At 25.2% G+C, this 23,679-nt stretch overlaps 4 protein-coding genes across 4 annotated transcripts; 1 reads left to right on the top strand and 3 right to left on the bottom strand.

Annotated features, from left to right (window-relative positions):
* Window positions 1-45: 45 nt before the first annotated feature.
* On the top strand, window positions 46-2,368 carry LOC122860693 (SET and MYND domain-containing protein 4-like). Its single transcript, XM_044164611.1, has 5 exons — window positions 46-1,191; window positions 1,263-1,528; window positions 1,594-1,719; window positions 1,803-1,943; window positions 2,006-2,368. The coding sequence occupies exons 1-5, from the start codon at window positions 120-122 to the stop codon at window positions 2,243-2,245; spliced, it is 1,845 nt and encodes a 614-aa protein (XP_044020546.1). The 5' UTR covers window positions 46-119; the 3' UTR covers window positions 2,246-2,368.
* An 894-nt stretch (window positions 2,369-3,262) lies between these two features.
* On the bottom strand, window positions 3,263-6,020 carry LOC122847792 (ranBP-type and C3HC4-type zinc finger-containing protein 1-like). The gene is made up of 7 exons (XM_044145647.1): window positions 5,917-6,020; window positions 5,718-5,846; window positions 4,854-4,914; window positions 4,516-4,696; window positions 3,930-4,429; window positions 3,422-3,847; window positions 3,263-3,343 (listed from the first exon to the last, which is right to left on the bottom strand). The coding sequence occupies exons 1-7, from the start codon at window positions 6,018-6,020 to the stop codon at window positions 3,263-3,265; spliced, it is 1,482 nt and encodes a 493-aa protein (XP_044001582.1).
* Window positions 6,021-7,426: 1,406 nt separating this feature from the next.
* Window positions 7,427-9,598, bottom strand: LOC122860692 (uncharacterized protein DDB_G0292642-like). The gene is made up of 3 exons (XM_044164610.1): window positions 8,893-9,598; window positions 8,710-8,821; window positions 7,427-8,630 (listed from the first exon to the last, which is right to left on the bottom strand). The coding sequence occupies exons 1-3, from the start codon at window positions 9,318-9,320 to the stop codon at window positions 7,698-7,700; spliced, it is 1,473 nt and encodes a 490-aa protein (XP_044020545.1). The 5' UTR covers window positions 9,321-9,598; the 3' UTR covers window positions 7,427-7,697.
* Window positions 9,599-9,783: 185 nt separating this feature from the next.
* On the bottom strand, window positions 9,784-16,581 carry LOC122860691 (uncharacterized protein PF11_0213-like). Its single transcript, XM_044164609.1, has 7 exons — window positions 13,584-16,581; window positions 12,249-12,496; window positions 11,865-12,042; window positions 11,296-11,791; window positions 11,101-11,212; window positions 9,966-10,391; window positions 9,784-9,886 (listed from the first exon to the last, which is right to left on the bottom strand). Exons 1-7 carry the CDS (start codon window positions 16,288-16,290, stop codon window positions 9,806-9,808), a joined length of 4,248 nt encoding a protein of 1,415 aa, XP_044020544.1. The 5' UTR covers window positions 16,291-16,581; the 3' UTR covers window positions 9,784-9,805.
* Between the last annotated feature and the right edge of the window lie 7,098 nt (window positions 16,582-23,679).

The following is a 23,679-nucleotide window of genomic DNA, read 5'->3' as shown; positions in this document are numbered from 1 at the left end:
TTATCTAATTAATTAAAATATAATTTATATTCATTTATTTTTCAGGAAAAAAACTGATGAATTAAAAGAATTTTATTAAACTAGTTTTTAACTTTTTAATTTATTTTATCAAAAGAAAAATGAAGCCAATGAAAAATCGTTCATCTAGACAACATTCTGCTGAATGTAATGATGAAAACATTTCAAAAATACAATCATTTTATCAAGCTGTTAATTACGTTTTATTACAACAATTACAAGTAAATTTATTTCAAACGCAAATCGATCAGATGAGAAAAATAACGACATTCAAAGATATTAAACTATCACAAAAATTGAGAAAAAAAGGAAACACAATGTATGAACTTAAAAATAATGGCTATATTAATTCGACAATTACTTGTTACACATCAAGTATAGCATGTGCACCAGTTGGATCCACTGAATTGTCATTGGCTTATGCAAATCGTTCAGCTGTATTATTCAAAGCTAGACTATATGAAGATTGTCTTCTTGACATTGAACGAGCAATCAAAGCAGGCTACCCAGATAATTTAAAAGCAAAATTATTTCTACGACAATCATTTTGTTTTCGTGTTTTGAAGCAAAATTCAACAATTGAATCAAGTATATCACTTGCAAATGTATTTCAATGGCTTCCTAATATGATTGATCAAAAAGAAAATTTAATTATTGCCAAAAATATGATTAATAATTATTCAAAAATAACAAAAAAACTTGGTAAATCACGTGTTATATTTGATTGTGTTAAATATTTTCCAACTGTACTTAATGATAATCCAAAAATTCATGGTGCATCTGATGCTGTTACATTGAAAATTACAAATGAAAATAAACAATGTGTTATTGCGACAAGAGACATTGATCCTGGTGAATTTATATTTGCTGAACAATCATTTGCAAGAATTATTGAAGAAGACAAACGACATAAATTCTGTTGGCATTGTTCAGCTGAATGTTTTGCTGGTGTACCTTGTGAACGTTGTCAAAATGTCATATTTTGTTCATCAACTTGTCGTGATGCAGCTGCAAAAGAATATCATGATATTGAATGTCCAGTTTTAAATATATTAGTTGGAATGAAAACAAGTATTGTTTATCAATTTGCTGCTAAAATATTTATCAAGATGTTTAAACGTTTTAAGTGTTTGACTGAGTTTAAGGATTATGTCAATAATATTGAATTATCTGGTAATTATTTATAGCATGATATTAAATAATGTTATTAATTAATAATTAATTATTATTTATTTAATTTTCAGCATCAAAAGTGAAAAAACCTGATGATAAATTTGATGGAAGCCAGTATGAGACGTTTCATAATCTCGAGTGTTCATTGACAGATACAATTGATTGTTCAGTGGCTCCAGCAAGAATGTCGTTAGGAATTGCTTTGATATTTGCTTTTTACACTGATATTTTTGGCAAAAAATTAACTCTCAAAAGATTTTTACAAAACAAATGGGTTGTATTTGTTGGAGGATTGATTCTCAAATATTCATTTATTTTGAGATTTCATATGTTTCATGTGAGTTGTATATTTTAGTGAATATGTTTGTCAAATGATGTTATTAATAATTTTTCTTTATGTAGCATATACACTCAGTCTTTCCACTCAACAAAATCATCAAACACAGTTGTGATTTTAACGTTGCTATGAATCATTTCAACTCGACAGCTTCACTTTTTGCAATCAAACCAATAAAAAAAGGCCAACAAGTAAGACAAAAACAATAATTTACTAAAATTAATTTAATTTAATTAATTATTAACAATATAATAATGTTTTTTTTTTCAAATAGATTTCTATTGTCAAAGGGTTGTATTACTTTTACAACACAAAAGCTGAAAGACAAGATTCACTTTCCAACCTCATGACCAATTGTCAATGTATTGCATGTAAAAATAATTGGCCAATAATAGAAGACATGAAACTTTGTAGAGTATGTTACTTTAATTGTTTAATTTTACTGAAATATTGTTTAATTATTATTTTATTTTTCAGGAAATTATTCCGGCTGAACAGTACAATCGTCTCTTGTTTCGAAATTATTTAGTGGATAAAGTTTTGAAAGAAGAAAATAAACAAGAAGCATTTAAAATTATCAAAGAGATTACTGAAATGATAAAAATTTTTCATAAAAAATTACCAGAAAATATTCCTTATCGAGAATTAGTTTCTCTTCAAATAACACTCTTAAATACTTTCGAATTTCTTACCGAGCCAACAGTTTTAAATGACTAGAAATTTTAATTTATCATTTGATTTAATTTTCATTATCGTAAATTAATAATTGAGATTTTTTTTAAACAATAAAATAAGCATGTATTTCAGTTGTTGAAATAAATTTTTTTTTTATATTGGCAAGATAATTTTATTAATAAAATTATTTTTTTTAATTATTAAAATTTTTTTTTTTGTTTATTTCGATTAAATTAATTTTAAATGTTTGAGGGTTTTTATTATTATTAAAATTTTTGTCCATTAGACAATGGTTATGTGACTTACTTGGCACTATGAAAGGGGTAAAATGGCGACTCAAAAATTTTTTTATGACTCGTAAAAAAAATAATGACTTATTCCAAAGTTTTAACATTATAGTTTTTGTATTTAATCAATATTTTTTAAAAGCGAATGAATTGAAATATTTGAATTTATAAAATTACGGTTCACTGTTGAAGTGATTATCGATCAAAGTAATAATTACTCAATTTTTTCAATGCTGAAAAATGTCCAATGTATTTTTTATTTTTTCTCGTAATGTATGTAATCTTAATCTTTCTATATCTTATTTTAACTTTTTAATAATTATTTACAAATTTAAAAAAATATTAATTGGGATAAATTACTTGAATATTTTTAGGAGTTTATCAAAGATTGCCTGTTATCAATTGCTGTTGAAAAGCTGTATCATTTGTTGTATTTTCACACTGCTCTACAAAATGTATGTGTCTATTTTTCTATTCTTTATTTATTCTAATAATATTTCTAATAATTTTATTAGCAAAATAATGATAAATTACTGCGTTTATTTACTTGGCATTGCTATTCTAGAGTGCCCTTAAAGTTCGCACCAAACTTTACGTTTTGGAGTAGAAAAAAAAATCTCTAAAATTAATTAAATAATAATTAAATGTTTCAATGTATTATCAGGATATTTATTTTATCATTTTAAATTTTACTATCAACAATCAATGTCGTAGTTTAATTTATGATATATCTTTTTTTTTTTTTAAATGAAGAAAAAAGGTGAGGAAAATATTAATGACAATTGCCACAATTTACATGACATTTTTTTCCGTTTACTCCACAACGACAACCACCCGAAGTATCACCTTTACCCTGATGGCACAAAAAATAATAATTAATAATTAGGTCTAGAGAATAAATAATTTATTTGTTAATAAAAAATATATTTACTTGAGGTCCCCAACGAGTCCCTTTTGTTGGCCAGCACAGTTCTGTTCGACAAATTGAGCAAACAATTGAATCACATCCAGCAATTTTTGTTAACATTACCTCACAAACTGGACACTTCATGAGTTTTCTTTTCTCAAGCATTTCTTTCAACATATTTTCAGTTTTTAATGACTCGCCATTTGGTTCTTTGGACATTCTTAATTTTTCTTGATAATCATAACAATTTAGTCCATCATGCATAACACGACATTTTAAGCAATTTTTTTTATTACAAATTCCACAAGGAAATTCAACATCATCTTCGCCAATAAAACACCAATTTGTACAATTTGGTGTTTGACAATGAAAAGCACTTTTGCCAGCTTTATTTTCAGCAAGTGTTACTGATTTTGCCAAGTGTTTTTCAAAGATCTCTGGGCTTACCAGCTAAAATCAAATAAAGTATATAAATAAATAAACAGATAGGAAATAATTATTAGCAATGGTTTAAAAATAAAATAAAATTTACTGCTTTAATTTCTCGTTGACGTAAATGAGAATCACAGGTACTATTATCTTCACTCATAAATGGACATGATACATCAGGTGTATCAGAATGTTGAATCGTATTTTGCAAACAAGTCCAGCAAAATGTATGAAGACAATCTTGAAGAACAACAGCTTCAGCTGGTCCATAAACATCCAGACATATTGGACATGTTATGTCATCAACATTTGGCACAATATCACAACTTTGAAGCAACATTAATTCATCATATTCTTTTATTTTATCATCTTGAATTGTTTCAACTTCATTATCTTGTATTTCGAAATCATCTAGATTTATTTCTTCGACTATTTCATTGGCAATAATTTTAACTTCTTCTTCTTCTTCTTCTACAACAATCGAGTCATCATTGACATCGTTTTTTTCAATATCAGGATCCTCAACATTAACTAAATTATTTGACTCAATTAAAACAGTTTTGACATGATCTTCTTCTTCATTGGCATCATTAATTTCAACAACTAAAAATATTGATTAAAAATTAACAATAGATTTATAAAAAATATAAAGAATATTTTTTTTTAATTGTTGGCTTTTGTTTTTTCACCTGGGGCAGAGACAAATAGATACAGTGAATTTTTTCCAAAATTTGTCAGCTCGTTGATTGTTGTATTTTCATCATTATTGTTTACTTTTTTTCCTACAAACCAATTTTGAACATTTGTTGATAGTTCATACTCTTGTGATATTTTTTTCTTCAATTCACCGAGTGTCGTTGGTAGTAGTTGCTAAATTAAAATATTAAAATTTAGATATAAAATTAATTGTCAAATAAAAAACAGAAAAAAACATGATTTTAGAAAAATAACATGTTTGTTTTTCTTGTAAATAATTAATTTTAATTTAACAACAATAATTACAATTAAAATTAGAAATTTAATTTACCTGAAGCTTTATTTTTTTTATTTCTGGTGTCATCTTGCTGTCATTTATTTTCACTAAACAACTATTTTTTTAGTCACAAAAAATATCACTATAAAAATAATTACATTTAGGTATTTAATTTATAAATAAATTTTTTTTTATACACAATTATTGTTCAACAATAATTATAAACAATATGTATTTTTTTTTTTTTTTATACAAACAAAGGATCATTTGTTGATTACATTTACTGGTTCTGTTTTTATTTTTGTTTTTTTTTTTTAACTCAACTAACAGTTGAAGGTCACTGTGCTGGGAATCCCACAGTGGCGCGTCATGATAAAAAATTGATAAAAATAATCTTCAACTTATTTTCTTACATTGAAAAAAAAATATAAATAATTTTTAAAACAACCAAAAAATCAAAAACCAAATTAAAAAATAATCACGATTATTATAAAATAAAAAAAATATAAAAAAATAAAAGATAAAACATTTTAATTTTTGTTACACAAATAAATTAATATTTTAATGTTTTTTTTATATTTCAAATATCCCTGGTGAAAATATTTCTCCGCGTCCCGCGATATCTCCTAAATTTCTCCGCAATTACACCGAATTTCTCCCAAATTGACCCATGCGGAGAAATAAGGAGAGAAAGGTATCAAAATTTTCTCCGAATCGACTTAGGCGGAGAAACGTTCGGAAATATTTCTCCGCAATAAAAAACACACGCGGAGGAACATGGGAAAAAAATAATTTTACAGCGGAGAAATTCTTCCGAAATAAACGACGAGGAGAAAATTTCTCCACTCATTCCTCCGCATGGGTCAATTTGGGAGAAATTCAGGGTAATCGCGGAGAAATTCGGAGAAATATTTTGACCAGGGTGTTGTCGTTGTTGTATTACAAGCAATCACATCAACATTTAAATCACTTGTTGTTAAATTTGTTGTGTTGTCTGCTTGTGTAGTATTTTCTTGTGATAAACACACTTCAACCCATGATGTTTTACTAAAAAATTTATTTTATTATTATAAAAAATTTATTATTTTTTATTATTATTATTATTATTATTATTTACCTTGCTTGACTTAATGATGTTGACGATTCACTTCTTTGTTTTTTGACAATAACATTATCAGCTTTACCAGTATCTTGTTTTTTTTTCAATTTTATCAATTTCATGATATAATAATTCTATATCATCTTCATAATCACAATCCATTTTATTGGCAATTTCATCAGATTGACTGAGTTTTTTTAATTCTTGTGATAATTTATTGATTGTATGATTATCATGTAAATTTTGAGATAAAGCAGGACTTGTGATGGTATCATCATTTTCATCATCAGTATCTGGATCTACGATGTCCAAATATTTGGGTCGTTTTAGTAGTGGTGGTGGTGGTGATGGTGATGATGATGATTTTCGTCTTGGTACTTTTTGTTGTTGCATACGACTTGATTGTCTGGTTGATCTTCTATTATTTGATTCTGACAATTTTAATGATTTTCTGATTTCCAGAAAAATTAATCTTTGGAATTTGTAATAACACAAAAAAAAAATTAATTTGAAAAATAATAATAACAAAAAGATAAAACAATTGTATATTTTATTTATCATCCCTGGTGAAAATATTTTTCCGAATTTCTCCGTGATTACTCCGAATTTCTCCACGGTTACTCCGAATTTCTCCGCGATTACTCCGAATTTCTCCCAAATTGACCCATGCGGAGAAATGAGTGGAAAAATTTTCTCCTTGTCGTTGATTTTGGAAAAATTTCCCCGCGGTAAAATTATTTTTTTCACATGTTTCTCCGCGTGTGTTTTTTTTCGCGGAGAAATATTTCCGAACGTTCTATTACCGAAGTAGATTCGGAGAACAATCAAAAATGATGCAAGTTATTAAAGGGTATCGACATCCACCATTATTGAAAATTGAAAGAAAAATGCTGAAAATGGAGGACGTTACTGTTGTACGTGTAGATGAATATCTTACCACACAAAACTGCAGTGTCTGTTTTCAGCAATTAGTTGTATCAACACATGGCCATCGATACTGTTTTTGTCCCTATGTATTGTAAAATCACATGGAACCGTGATCTAAATGCTGCCAGAAATATTGGTGGTAAGGCTCTGGCACATTTAGGAATAAGCAAAAAACATACAATTGACAACTATATAAATTTTAAACGTGGGGGCAGAAAAAAAAAATGAATTGTTTTTATTATTATTATTCATTAAAATATGTATTTTTATTTTCATAATATTTAATTTTTTTTTTTTCTTTAAATCATTTTTTTTTATTATAAAAATTGTAAATTAGTTATTTGAGGGCACATACAGAGAGATATTGATTTAAAAAATTTAGTATATCAATGTTTGTGTTATCAAACTTAAATAACTGATAAATAATAAGCGTTAATAGTCTTAATTTTAACGAGAGTCCACATGGACATGGTTGAAATATAGCCACAGTGGCACGATATCCCTAAAATAATCCCCAACATATTTTCTTACATTGAAAAAAAAATATAAATAATTTTTAAAACAACCAAAAAATCAAAAACCAAATTAAAAAACAATCACGATTATTTATTGAAATGAAAAAAAAAATATTTTATTTGTTTACAAAATTATTATTAAAATATAATTAAACATATTTAATAGTAAAAAGATTTATGAATAGAAAAAAAAAAAATGTCATACATTTATATTTAAATTGAGTAATTTTTTAAAATACCAGTTTAATAATTAAAATAACTAGCAATATGATATTTTAAAATATATTGATGATTTTTATTAAAAACAATTTAGACAATCACATAATTATATCAAATGATATTTTATTTTTAAAATGATCAATATGGTTCACTGGTATCTCTAGCATTGAATCGTGTTCCTTCATCTCTTGCTCGTATTGGTCCACGAATTGGAAGACCAACTGGTCTATGAATTGGAAGACCAACTGGTCCATGAATTGGAAGACCAATTGGTCCACGAATTGGAAGACCAACTGGTCCATGAATTGGAAGACCAACTGGTCCATGAATTGGAAGACCAACTGGTCCACGAATTGGAAGACCAACTGGTCCACGAATTGGAAGACCAATTGGTCCACCAGCATTGCCAAGTTGATTGAAAGTTGGTGGTGTATTATTGAGTCTTACTGGTCTTATAATATTTCCTGTTTGATGTGACGCATGTGGAACAACATTTGCTATCATTACACCACTATTTAATGTTTCAATTCGTCTGTCAACATTATCAATGTGATGACGTAGCATATTATTCATTCTTGTCATTCTTGCTCTTTCAGCGTTTGACATAACGCCTCTATGATTTGGTGTAGCAATTTTGCCATGACGTTTTTGCCAATATGCTGATCCAATACCACGCCAATTCAAGTGACTTTTACATGCAGCACAAGTTATGTGATCACATCCACTTATTTTTTGCAAAACAGCATTACAAGTAGTACAATTCATTGCTGTACCATTTTTCAACATTTCTTTAATACTATCATCACTCATTTTTGCATCAGTATTACTTGCACTTGCTGCCTGAATTTCTGTTTGATATTCTTCACATGTTTTACCATCATGTACACCTTGACATTTTAAACAATTTGTTTTATTACAAATTGTACAAATAAAATCACCATTATTATCATCAACAAAACACCAGTATGGACAATTTGGTGTTTGACAATGAAAGCTACTTTTACCAGCTTTATTTTCAGCAAGTGTTACTGATTTAGCCAAATGTTTTTCAAATTCTTCTGGGCTTACCAACTGTAATAAAATTTTTGTTTACAATTAACCAACAAATTAAACAACAAAGTAAATTAAATTAAATTAAAAATATATTTACTGCTTTAATTTCTCGTTCACGTAGATTTGATTCACAAGCACTCACATCACCAACAAATGGACAACGTACTTCTGGTGTTTCTGAATGTTGAATTGTGTTTTGCAAACAATCCCTTAAAAAAAAATATATAAACATGTATTTATTTTGATCGAGAAAAATAAAATGTATTATTAAATTAATTACCAGCAAAATGAATGAAGACAATCTTTGAGAACAACAGCTTCTGCTGGTCCATAAACATCCATACATATTGGACATGTTATGTCTTCAACATTTGGCACGATATCGTAACTTTGAAGCAGCACCATTTGATCATACTCTTCATTTCCAGATGTATTATGATAATTATTTTCATCTTGTTGATTTTCCCCACGGTGTTCATCCACGTTGTTTTCAATTTCATTATTTACTTGTTGTTGATTTTCATCAATGTCAACGTTATTTTCAATTTCATCATTTAATTGTTGTTGATTTTCATCAACATCAAAATTATTTCCAATTTCATCATTCACTTGTTGCTGATTTTCATCAATAACAACACTATTATTCACAACTTTAATTATTGTTACTTCATCATCATCATCATCACCATCATTATAATTATTTTCCATTTTTTTTTTAAACAAATAATAACTGGGATTTATTTTTAATAATAAAACTTTTCTTTAATCGGTATTGAGCCTTTGTAAGTGCGAGGCAGTGCGACACATCAATCTAACCTTAATTTATTATATTTTGTTTTCTAAGAAAGAGAGGGAGAAACCGGTCTAGAGCTTGAATCAACAAGTTCAAATTGGCGTGTCAGAGAAATAGTAAACAAAAAAATAAAAATAAAATCGAAACACTGAAAATATGCGTTAGAAATTTTTTCTCAATTGTTTCGATTAAATATTCAACTAAATTCATACAATTATTATTTAAAAAAAAAAATTTATTTTTCATAAAATCATAACACAAAGTTTAAATTTAATTTAAAATAATAATTTATATCAATTGAATGAAAAGTAAAATGATATATAATAATATTTCAAAAGATAAAAATTTTATATTATTATTATTTATTATTAATAAAAATAATAATAAAAATAAATAATTATTAGTGGCAATAATTGCATTGAGGATGACACTTGATTTTATTTTCACCGCATCTGCAGCCACCTGATGTATCTCCTTTTCCCTTGAAAAATATGAAAATAAAATTTATATAATTTTAGTAAAAAAAGAAAAATAGCCAAATAGCTAAATGATGAACTTACAAGAGGTCCCCAACGTGGTCCTTTGGTGACCCAACAAATTTCGGTTTTGCACATTGAACAACGAAGCCAATCACATCCCCATTTCTTCATCAATACAACATCACAAGTTGGACATGACATTGCTTCACCTCGTTCAAGCATATCTGTTAACATTGCTGCTGTTTTTTTTGATTCTTTATCAGTGTCTTTTGATAGACTAACATCTTCTTGATATTCCCAACAATTTTTACCCTCGTGAACAACACGACAAGTTAGACAATTTATTTTTGAACATACTGGACAATTGAAGCTATTAACATTGTCATCATAAATACACCAGCCAGGACAATCTGGTGTTTTACAATGAAATGCATGGTGACCAGCATTATTTTCAGCTTGTGATACTGATTTTGCCAGGTGTTTTTCGTAGACTTGTGAATCAACAATCTGAAAATAAATTATAAATTTGTTTTTATTTGTTATTCTTGTTCAGCATGAACTAAAATATCAACAACTTGATTTGTCGTTGAACTTTTTAATTTTTTATCAATCAATGAGCTTTTTTTTGTCATAAATGGTTTATCAATTGATTCAAATATATTTGTAAATTGACGCTGTATTGTTGCACTTCCACTACAACTAGCAACATTTTCAATTGTTATTTTTGTTGTGTCATTGTCTGTTGTTGATGGTTTTTTTTTAAAATTTATACTTGATATATTTTGATCACTACAACTAGCTTCTGAATGATCTTGTTGAATTATTAAATCATCATTGCTCATTTGTGTTATTGATGCTTGTGTATTTTTTAATTTTAAATCATTAAAAAATTTATTACGTGCTATTTTTAATTTATCATTTAAATTTGGACTTGGAGTTTTTTTTTTATCATCATAATCAAGTGAAATTTTATCATTATCAATTTGTTGTTTCCCAGTAAAATATTTTGTTAAATCTTTATTTGTTTTTTTTATTTCTAATATTGATTTATATTTTTTATTTTTATCATCAACTTTATTATCTTTTATAATTTCATAAAAAGCTCAATAATAAAAGAAAAAAATTAATTGAAATTTAATAATCCTCATGAAAATATTACTTGAAAGTATTTTTTAAACAATCAAATTTTAATAAAATTATACAATTAAAATTTTACCGCTTTAATTTCACGTTCTTGAAGAGTTGCCTCGCATGTATAATCCGAGTCCATATATGGACACTTGACTTCAGCTTCACCACAATAGCGAATAGTGCTTTCAATGCATCCTCTAAAAAATAAATAATTGAAAAAAATTTAATAAAACCAAGCAAATAACACTAATTAAAGAAAAAAAAAAAAATGAATAATAACCTGCAGAATGTATGTAGACAATCACGAAGTACAACACCCTCACCGGCTTCATAAATCATAAAACAAATTGGACATTCAATGGATTTAGTATTTGGTACAAGTACACAATTTTCCAACATTATTAATTCATTGTATTGTTCCATTCGTATATTATCAACTAAACCAACAGCACCTTCCTCTTCCTCTTCTTTCTCTTCTTGTTCTTTTTTTTCCTTCTCTTCATTATCACTTTTATTATTCAAACCAAATTTATCATTAATATCATCCTTTGTTATTATTTTATCTTGAATTATTTGTTTATCAATATTAACATGTTTTATTTTATTAACATTATTAACATTATCCTCATCACTTGATGATGATTTATTATTAACCAATTTAATATTTTTTTTTTTATTATTATCAACTTTATATTCCAATTTTTTATCATCATCAATTCTCATTATTTCGGATTTTATTTTATTATTAACTCTTGCTCTTTCCCCGATCTGAAATACTAATTTTAAAAATATTAATTATCATTATATATTCATTTAATTCATTTCAAGTTGTTAAAAAATTTTTTTAACCTGGTGCAATGAGGTAGAGAAATATTGGTAGTCCTTCGACAAGCTGAAGATCTTCTAGGGTTGTTTCATTATTGTCTGCAAGTTTTCTACCAATTATCCAACGTTGGACGTTTACTGGTATTTCAAATTCATTAAATATTTTTTCTTTTAGTTGTGATATTGTCATTGTGGATTCCAACTGTAATTTATAAATTTTTAAATATTGATTTTCTATTTTTTAGTAACAAATTATGTTGGTTATTTTCTTGAATATATTTTAAATATTTTTTATTTAAACAATTTTTAAAAATAGAATAAATGGATTTGAAATTATTGTAGAATTAATGTAGGGGTTTGAAGAAAATCAACAGAATTTTATAATAAATAATTGAAATGATTATTTACCTGAAGTGGAATTGGTCCTTGATGTGCTAATCTATCTTCAATATACATGTCAACATTAAAAATTTCATGTTCTTTTATTTTTTTTTGTCTAACAACTGAGCATTGAATTTTGAGTTTAGCCAAATCCTTGGCTAAGCCAGATGCCAGTTGATGATTACCAGAAGCAATTGCAGCCTCAAGGCGTTTTAAAAGTCGATTTACAGCCAGTGTGTTCATTTTCTGTTCCATTGTTTCTGCTTTCTCATCAACTGAAAAGGATCCAACGTATCAAATTTTATACGTTTTGTTTAATAAAAAAAAAAAAAGAAAATAATGTAATAAAACAAACCATTAATTTCGAAATGAGAAAGACAATAATGAGAAAAGTTTTTATGATGAGAAAAAAATTTTATGATCTTTAAATAAATGTGATAATTTATTTGTTTTTAAATAGTTTTAGTAATTGTCTATAAAATCTCTCAATAAACTTTTAATTTCATTGACTTTGTTGAGATGTAAAAAAATAAAATAACAAATTTATTATTATTATTATTATTATTATTATTATATTTTTATAGTTTAAAATTTTATAAAATTATTGTTAAAATATTGTAATGACAATAAGAAAATAATTATTCTATAAGTTAGAGAAATTAAATTTGTTTTTTTAAATTTCGAAATTTTTTTCGAATTAGTTTTTTTTTCTGTAGAAATAATTTTTGTTTAAAAAAATATTTCCAAGTAAAAGTTTCATGAAATTAAGTTTCTAATATTTAAACAACACCAAAATATGATTGTTCTAAAAATTTCGAAATTTAATTTCACTTATTTTCATTTTTTTTTTCGATTTTATAATTTTTCCAAATTCAGTACTTTTTGCCAGGAGAGTATCATTGTTAAAAAAAATATTTCTCAATGAAATTATTCTTCTAATATTTAAAGAACATCTAAACAAAATTATCCTGAAATATTTTTATTTTTATTTTTTCATTAACAATATAATCTCTACATAGTTTTTACAACTTTGATAATTTCGTTGTTACCATGTTTCAAGAAATTTTAGTTCATGATGTATTGTCATCAAAAGAGTTATAAAAGATAAAAATAATTTTTAAAAAAAAGTAAAAAAAAGCGATGAAATATAATACATGTAAAACATAAAAAGTAAATATTATTCAGTGGGAGATATTTAGCAAGCAAGTAGACAGAATATTCAACGACACCAACTGATTCATAAAAAAAGATTTAAAAATAGATGCTATGAATCACACCACGACAAAACTCACTCAAATACTCACTTAAAAAAATAGAAAATTAAATCGTAAAACTAAAACGGACAATGAACTTGAAACTTACCGTCATCATCATCATCATCATCAACAGCATCTTTTTTAATTAATTTTTTATTCAACTTTGAACTTCTTATAACTTCTGGTGGTTCTGGATATTTTTCTTTACCTGTTGAATTGACAATATTACCAGGCACTGGAATAACACGATGATTTCTTGCTGGTAAAACAACAGCATTTGCATAAATTGATTTTTCAATAACATTTGCATATGTATTATCGTCTTTATTATTTTTATTATTATTAGTATTATTTGTTAGGATTGCTTCAATTGCAGCAAATTCACGTGGTCTCATTAAATGAAATTTTTTACCAATTGTTCCAGTTGACGAGACAGATTTAACTGGATTTGAAAAATCATTTGTATGACAATGATTGCTTGGCTTATCAATTTTACGTATGTTACCACTTGTTTGTACACCAGATGATACTTTTTGTCGTTCTGGAAATTTATAATCACATTTATTATTTATTTTAACATCAACAACAATTGGCTCATTTGGTTTGCCATTAATTTTCATTTGTTTTTGTCTTTTTGGCAATGAATGTTTCATTTCTTTCAACATTTCTTTTAAATCATTAACACGATCATTGTTACTATTATTATTGCTATGAATAATTTTTGTTTTTATTTTTTCATTTTGACTTTGTTCTTGTTCAGCATGAACCAAAATATCAACAACTTGATTTGTCGTTGAACTTTTTAATTTTTTATCAATCAATGAGCTTTTTTTTGTCATAAATGGTTTATCAATTGATTCAAATATATTTGTAAATTGACGCTGTATTGTTGCACTTCCACTACAACTAGCAACATTTTCAATTGTCATTTTTGTTGTGTCATTGTCTGTTGTTGATGATTTTTTTTTTAAATTTATACTTGATATATTTTGATCACTACAACTAGCTTCTGAATGATCTTGTTGAATTATTAAATCATCATTGCTCATTGGTGTTATTGATACTTGTGTATTTTTTAATTTTAAATCATTAAAAAATTTATTACGTGCTATTTTTAATTTATCATTTAAATTTGGACTTGGAGTTTTTTTTTTATCATCATAATCAAGTGAAATTTTATCATTATCAATTTGTTGTTTCCCAGTAAAATATTTTGTTAAATCTTTATTTGTTTTTTTTATTTCAAATATTGATTCATATTTTTTATTTTTATCATCAACTTTATTATCTTCTATAATTTCATTACGTTTTAAAAAATTTGTATTGACATTAACTTTTGTTTTATTACCAATAGCATTAAATTTTGATATCAATGCACGTGTACCTTTTCTCGGTGAATTTTCAATATTTGATATAACAATATCTTGTACAACATTTTTATGATCATTTTTATTAATCTCAGTGTTATCATTGTTTGATGATTTAAGTAACATTTCAGCTCGTGATCTTGCTTGTTCTTCTTGCACAATTGCCGCAGCTTCTTTGTCCAATTCACTGATATTCATTAATATTGATAAACCAGATTTTCTTTTAATATCTTTTTTTTTATCATCAGTTGTATTTTTATCAAATGAACGATAAAAAAAATTACGTAATGATCCTTCATTTGTTGATGACTTGGATGTCGTTGCCGCTGTAACATCATCTTTCTGTTCAAACACAGATCTTTTGTACCACGGTCTCGGCATTGCTGTTGATGATTGATTAAATTTTTTATTCAATGACAATGTTGTTGATGTTGTTGGTGGTGTTAGCCTTGTATTTTTTTTTGATAACAATAAACCACCTTGTAATACAAGTGTATCATTACATATTACTTGTTGTTGATCTGAAATTTTTTTTATATTTTCATCATCACCATCATCACCATCATCCAATAATTCCTTATCAATTTTTATATTTTTTTTTCCATCAATATCATCATCATCATTATCATCATCTAGCTGTAAATTAGTTGTTAATTTATTTTTTTTTTCATCAATATTTTCATCAACAATATTAGGCTTTAAATTATCATAATATTTATCATTTTTAAAATCCAATTTATTTACTATTAATTTATTTTCATCATCATTGCTTTGTAATAATAATATTTGTTTATTAATTTTGCATGTATCTGGTGGTTTTGGTGCTTGTCTTCTTTTTTTTTTCCAACTAGATATATCTTTTATTTTATTATCTTTAGAAATGTAATTTTTTTGATTATTAATAATTGGTGGACTTGGTGCTTTTCTTTTTCCTCTAACATGAACACGTTTAATATTATTATCACGATTATTTATTAATTTATTATTTTCATAATGATATCTAACATTACCACATGAACTAAATGATGTTGTACAATTTTGTAATGAATAACGAGCAGTAATATCACGTTCTTTTGATAATACATTTGCTGGTAATGTTTTTGTTAAAAATAATTTATCATTATCAATAATTTTAACAGCACCAGTACCAAATGGACCAATTTTTCTATTATTTTTTTCATCTAAATTAATGATATTATTACTATTATTTCCATTTATTTGTCCAGTATGAAAATCAAAACTACGTACTGTTGTTGTACTGTAAAATGTATCAACACTATCACAACTTGAAAAATAATTTGTATCTGTTGTTAATCTATCATTATCATTGTATGATATTGATTTTGTTGATGTACGTTTAAACCATTTTAAAAGTGAAAATTTTTGATTCGCTTGCACTGTGCTGGTTGATGATACACTGCAATCTACTGCTTCGAGTTCAACCATGATTTTTTTAGTTATTTTTTTATATTTATTTTTATTCTTTCTTTTTTTCTAATCTTAAATGTTTATTTTTTCTTTAAACACTCTTATTCGTATACACTGATTTACAACCCACTATTTTTGCCACATTAGCCTTTTTTTTTCTTTCTTTCTTTTTTCTTTTCGCAACGAGTGTTCCAGCTTTATTTAGACTTGACTAATATTTTTCATTGCAAGTATTATTTTTATTTCATTTTAAAAAATTACTGTTATCAAATTTTTTTTGGCTATAATTATTTCTTTTATCTTTTTTCAATTGTAATATTTATTATTATGTTTTTTTTTTTTTTTTTTTTCGTCGGACTGGGATTTAACGTGACGACACTTTGGATGAACTCGCGACAAAGATTTAAGTCAGCCGAGCGATTTTCGATTTTATTATTAGAACTTTTCGGCTTTTTTTTACTATTGCACACATACATTCACAAGTTATTTTCATGTTTCTTGAACACTTGCGGGTTTTATTTTATACTATAATTATATTTAAAATTTTTTAAATTTAATATTTTGATTAGAAATTTTATGATTTTTTTTTTGCATTTTATCATTGAAAATTTTAATTATACTTGTTTGATGTTATAAAAATCTTAAGAGTTTGCTAAATTCAATTTTTCATGTTGAAATATGCTATCGACATTTGAAGATTGTCCTGGTAATGTAACTCTGTTGGTTTTGCGTTCAAATAATTACTCGTAGATGTCTCTACCCGAACAATAATCAGTTATTATTTAGAAAAATATTTAATAATTTATAACTGATAAGCAAATTCAATTTTGCTATAATTTAAATATTATTTATAATTTTTTTTTCAACAAAACAATGATGGATAAATTTTAGAATAAAAGAAAAATCAATTCATTTTTTTTCCATTATATTTTGGAGGATTTTCCTTTTACTTTTTTTGATACTAAAATAACTCCACTTACTATCCATCGTTCTTTAATTTCATCTTGTCCAGAAACAAAAAAAAAATCTCTTTTAAAAAGGGGAGATGAAAAAAAAAAAAGGAAAAATAATCAACAAAACTTTGCTGAAGCTTTGAAAATTCTCGTTAATTTTTTTTTATATTTATTATAGCCATTTTCATCGTCTGAAGTGCTATATCATTTTATAATGACTCATTCGCGCTAGGGTAATTAGACGGTGTAAGAGAAAAGAGGGTAGATGCTAGATTTTCCTAAAGAAATTAAAAACCATTTGAAAACTTGTGAAAAATAATGTAAAAGAATAATTAGCCTTTTTTTTTTTTAGTTGTACTTTCTTTACAAGTTTTTTATTCTCAAAAAAAATATGTATAGTATAATGAAAATATTTCGTAATATAATAAATGATTTTTTTTTCTCTTTGTTTATTAGCTGCAAATTTGGAATTTTATTTTTTAATTAATTTAAAATATATTTATTGATTTTGAGAATTTTATTTTAGTAGAATATTTTTTTTTCTTTTAATTTTGAAAATATTTTAGATTTATCAAAATAGGAAAAACATAGAGAAAAATTATTTAAAAAAATTTAATTTATTCGAGAGGATATAAGCCTAAATTGCCTAGTATTTTTTAAATAAATTATAAACAGTGGTCAAGCATTTATAATGTACAAATGCATGTACTATTTATTTATTTATTTATCATTTTAATTTTTTTTTTCACGGGAAGTCCTATGGTAAGCCAAAGAAAAAAAAAATAAATTCTCCATACAATTTCCTGGAGAAAAACTTGAAAACTAAATGACTGCTTGAATTCCCTTGGGATTTTGACCGATCGATTTTTAAAACTTTTATATCTCGACCTATTTTTTTATTCATTTCTATTTTATTTTTTTTGTTTCACTAATATCCTTTTTTTTTTTACTTCATCAGATTCAATTTGTTCGATAATTTAACGATTTAAATTCTCAAACTCATTGGTTATTCTCAAATGGCTAATAAAAAATTTTAATAATTTTTTCTTTTTTTTTATTATCTATTTAAAATAGATGAAAATAAAAAATAAAAATAGTGTTTTTATGGTAAATATTTGCAATCTTGGTTGTCGTAAATAAAAAATATATTTACCACGAAAAAAATTTGATTTTATATATTTTTTTTTTGAAATAAAATGAAAACAATGTAATAGAAAAATAATAAAATACACATGAGAATAGAGTTGTAGTTTTTTCTATTTTTGCTCGTCAAAATAAAAAGACAGTGTCTCATTGTTTTATGTTTCAGAAGAGCTTGAAAGGTAAAGTGAGCATGTCATCACTTGTAAGTATGTGACACTTTGACAAAAAATAAAAATAAAACAACAAAAATATTTGTCATTTCACTTACTTTTTCAATTGCAGCTTGAAATTTTTTTTTTTTATATTTTCATATTTGATATTTCCCAATGAAAAGTAGAATATATATTTTTTTATTTATCAAATATATAAATTGAGAATTTTGCATGAGCACATTTACGAGGTGGCGCCAATTGGTTACCTTCGAAGAGCAAAAAAAAAAAAAAAAATACAACAAAAAAGGTAGCACAATATCCCGACGGGGTCATTTCCGGAATTAAAAATAAAATATGCATAGCAACCTACTCTATGTATATATACTTATTCAAAAATGCAATTTCATTTCGTCAAAAAACAAAAAAAATAAAATTAAAATACGAAAAAAAAAAATATTTTATTTATTTATATTTAATTTTTTAATTTTTTATAAAGTAGATTAAGGTTGCTTACAAGGGACATAGTCGTACTATTATTTAGGCTCGGAGGACTCGTATACCACTACGTTTATTTTGTGGCCCCTCTTTAAAAATTTTGTTACGCTTTTGCCTTAAAAATCGTAGTGTGTGTGTAAACAGATAGGCACCAACACTATTCCAGCAAGCAAAATGGAAATCGTGAGACACTGTATTTTTTTATATACTACCACTACTACAGTGCATCATTGTGTATGTCACGTTGGTGTATAACATCCCGCTCGGCAAGTGAAAAGTAAACAAGGACAAGAGAGCAGTGTTGCCGGATCGCAATTCTCTCATGTCCTCTCGTTGCGAGAAAGACGAAAATTTAAAAATTTAACATTAAATATCTTTAAAAATCAACGTCAGAAAAAATTCAAATTTTTTTATCGTATTCGTCTTGTCGAGCACTACAATTTGATAGTAATTTGAAAATTTTTTAGTGAAAAACGAACTCGTTAAAAATAAAAATGTACGGTATATCAACTTATAGTCCTATCCTCGCGTATAAAAGTTGTCAACTTTGAAATTAATTATCTCAAAAAAACGACGTCAGAAAAAATGGAAAAAAATTGAGAGTATAGATATTTATTTCATTTGAAAAATGAGCCAAAAAAAAAAAAAATTGAGTGACGATTTAATTATTTATAAGCAACCTTAATTTTAGGGAAATTTTTAATTTTTTTTTTTTTTTTGTAGAAATAATTTATTTATTTATAGTTAAACATTTTATTGATGGAATTTTTTTTTTTTTTCAATTAATTTTATAAATTTTTTATGATGTAAAAGCCGGATTTAAATGATTTTTTTTTTTTTTTTATAAAATATGTTTTGATAGATCAATGATGCTTATAATCTTCTTTTAAAATTGATATAAATTATTTTTTTACCATTAATAAAACTCAATGATTATTAAAGATTTTAAAAAATAATTTAATTTATAATATTTTTATCAATTTTTTAAAATTAAATTTACTACTGCAGTAACTTGCAAATAAGTTATGTAAATTTTTTTTTTTTTCTTTTAAAGTTTATATGCACATCATTCAAAATTTTTTATCGATGTTAGAAAAATTTCAATTTTTCAAGTTTTAAGAAATAAAAAATATTGCCAACAAAATAACTATAAATTATTATTTTTTTTTCTCTCAAAAAAATGTTGATACATTTATTTTTTATAAAATTTTTTTCGTCATAAAACTGATAAACTCTATGTTTTTTTAAAACAAAGCAAAATTAATTAAACCACTTACAACACATGGTCAAATTTAAACAAGCTTCGTTAATAATTTGAAATTTGTGCGGTAGATAATTACTTGACTGCAATTAATTACAAGCCTATTGGTTATATCAATTGATCGTTATCTATTAATCATCAATGAGCATATATAGGTCAAAATAGTTTTACCAATGTTCATTAATCATTCACATTATTAAGGAAAATACAATGATAATAATCAGCTTTTTGTTCACTATGAAAAGGAAAACACAAAAAAAAAAACAAATAAAAAATAAAATCAATTATTATCGATAAAGCGATATGAACATAAATAACCACACTCTATGAAGCATGTTTCATTGAACCTCTATAAATTTTATACATAAAAAATATTTTAACTTGAAAAAAAAAAACTATTATTTATTGTTTTTTTATTTTTTTATCTTTGATAAAAATAAATTTTTATTTAATTTTGATTTTTTAATTTCATGCCAAGTTTTCAGCATTGTTTCTAAAATATTCAATTAAATTTTCGACTAATTTCTTTTCAGCAAAAAAAAAATATTAATCCAATTTGAAAAATAAAAAAACCAAAAATACTATAGCTCTAATTTCGATGTACAAAAATAATAGAGCTAATCTAGTTACTAAAATAATTTCTCAATTGCCAAAATGAGAATTTCGATTCAATTTTAATTTGACAAATCCGATAATTCATTTAAAAACAATTCCATATGCAAAAAAAAAAAAATTCCAACTTCAAATAAAAGAAACAATTATTTATAGATTGTTTATATTTTATCTTTTCAATTTTTCAGTTTAATCCATCAGCATGTTGAACATATAAAGTTTAAGTGTTTCTCATCGTATAAACATGAGCATGTGTAAATCCCTCATGGGCAAGTGGATTTTCCAACAACCCTTAACTATATCTATATACACATGAAAAAAAAGTAAAAAAAAAAACCCTTTTTCTTGTCTGTGTTTATAACTGTAATGTCCTGAATTCATTGTCATTTTGTGTATGTGTGGCTTTGTGTATATATAGTTTTGTTACTTTTATGCGTTGGGTTAAGTTGGATAGAAACCAGTAGAAACTGCGGTAGAATTGTCTACGTGAGTTGAATGGAAAACTTGTTAAGGAGGTTATACACAAATTACTCTTTTTTTAAAAAATATAATGAGAATGTTCAAATTGTATGTAGACTTTTATTCTGAATACAACGGTATTATTTTCTTATGTTGATCGGTTAAATTTTGTAATTAATTATTGAAAATAATATAACATTGGTTATAGATTTCAACCATTTTTCGGATAGTATAAGTTGAAAAATGCATATACTAGAAACCGAGTTTTATTAATTGCGCGAAAATTTTCATATGTTGATCGGTCAATTAGAAATTAATTATAAACTTTACAAATTAGATGTGGCAACGTATGGCATGTTCAAACACACACACAACCCGCAATCCCATATATTGTATACGGGCGCAGGCACTTACACTTATTACTGTATAAGATACGTAGCTACACAATGAATTTGTGTATAACTAAGTATTAAACTAATAATATAGCTACCCAAAAAACATACTGAAAACGTATTATAATAAAAGTAGTTTTGGCAATGATGTGACGATCCTTTCTCTCTCTATTTTTTTTTATTTTTTTAAATCGTTTTATTTTAATCACACTGTGTACACAAAAGTTTATATGCAAATATTCATCATCAAGTATGTATATTTAAATTAGTTTGTCTCTTGACAATATAAAATTTCACAAATTATTTTTATTAAAAAAAAATATATTACAATTTTATTATTTATTTATATAATATAAAAATAAAAAAAAATAATTCGAAAAAAAGCTGGATTATTTCGAATTTCGATTTAAGTTTGTTTGGGTAAATTAACAATATAGTTTATTATGTTAAATATTCATATTGCAATTTTGAAAGTGTATAAAACAGTCAGATATGTAATAATTTTCATATTTTCCATAGAAATGTGAATGTGTCTTGTATTAAAATCCTTGTATTATTATTTGAATACAACACATGTGTTGAGCATGCTTGTGAAGCGAAACAATGCTTCCATTTATGCTGAATATTTAATGACCAAAGTGTGTTACACAATTGTCGTCCATATACATATATTTTATTTTTCATTTTTTTTTTCTCATTTTGGTGGCTTCAATTATTTTCATATACATATGCTTATCTAAATTGGGTGACCTAATGTTACCACACAATTTTCTTTATTTTGCAAAATTATGTAATTAACTATTTTTTAAAAATTAATTTCATACATGTAAAACAATTGAGTGTTAAAATTATTTACACAAAAGAGTGCAAAATGAAATTTATTTATTTAATTAAAAAATAAAACAAAATTAATATATTTTTTTTTTCAAACGAATAAAATATAATGGATGAGAAATTATTCATGAAATTTCGTTAATCAATAAATTATTTCACAGAGAAAAAGAAGATAGAATTAATTCAAATAAATTGTCTAAAATTTCAAAAATTAAACTTTAATCAATCGATAATTTAATTAATTTAAATTGAATTAAATAGTAAAATAATTTGATGAATGAAAAAATAAAAAAACAAGTTTAATTTAAAAAATAAATTGAGTGTTGTTAAAAATATTTTATTATTAATTTAAAAATAGATTAAATCAAGAATAAAAAAAATTAAGTGTGTACAATAATCAAAGAAGGATATATATCCGCAATACCACAATTGCAACGTTACAATAGATTTTCAATCCAATTATATCAATGAATGAAATGTGTAAACTCGTTGCTCGATAAGTGCAATATACTTTTTGTGTATATCTGGTGTGTATTGGAGGTTTTAACAGTAACTTTAAGGCCAAATACCTATATCCAAAAGTGACGCAGATGAACGAGTGATTGTGAAAAGTAAAAAGATATTGCAAAACGTTTGAAAATCGAATAAGTACTTTTGGAATATAGTTGCCAACAGTCCATCTAAATCCACCTAAATCCATCTAAATCCACGTAATCCAACCAGGATCGACTATTTTCTTTTACCGCATCAAATAAATAAATATATATTCTTCTTCTTTTTATTATTTTTTATATATCTGTTTCTTTTGAACCACTTTAATGTGTCTCATAAAAACTCATATAGCTATTATTTTTTATCCTCATTATATTACTTACTTTTTCTATGTATTAAAATTTGTAAAGAAAATTAATTTTTTCAGTCAGTGAATTTAATTTTAATTTGTTAAATAATTAAAACAAATTGTAAAAAGAGCAGAGAATTTGAATTTTTATGAGGACTATTCATTAATTGCGGATTAATGAATTTTAAAAAGAAAAAATGTAGGTTGGTGTTGGTGTATGAAAAAAAGAAAATATTGTAATATTAATGGAAGCGAATTTTTTTAT

This window comes from Aphidius gifuensis, linkage group LG1, assembly GCF_014905175.1.
Source record: "Aphidius gifuensis isolate YNYX2018 linkage group LG1, ASM1490517v1, whole genome shotgun sequence".
Taxonomy (NCBI): domain Eukaryota; kingdom Metazoa; phylum Arthropoda; class Insecta; order Hymenoptera; family Braconidae; genus Aphidius; species Aphidius gifuensis.
This window is presented reverse-complemented; position numbering and strand designations above follow the sequence as displayed.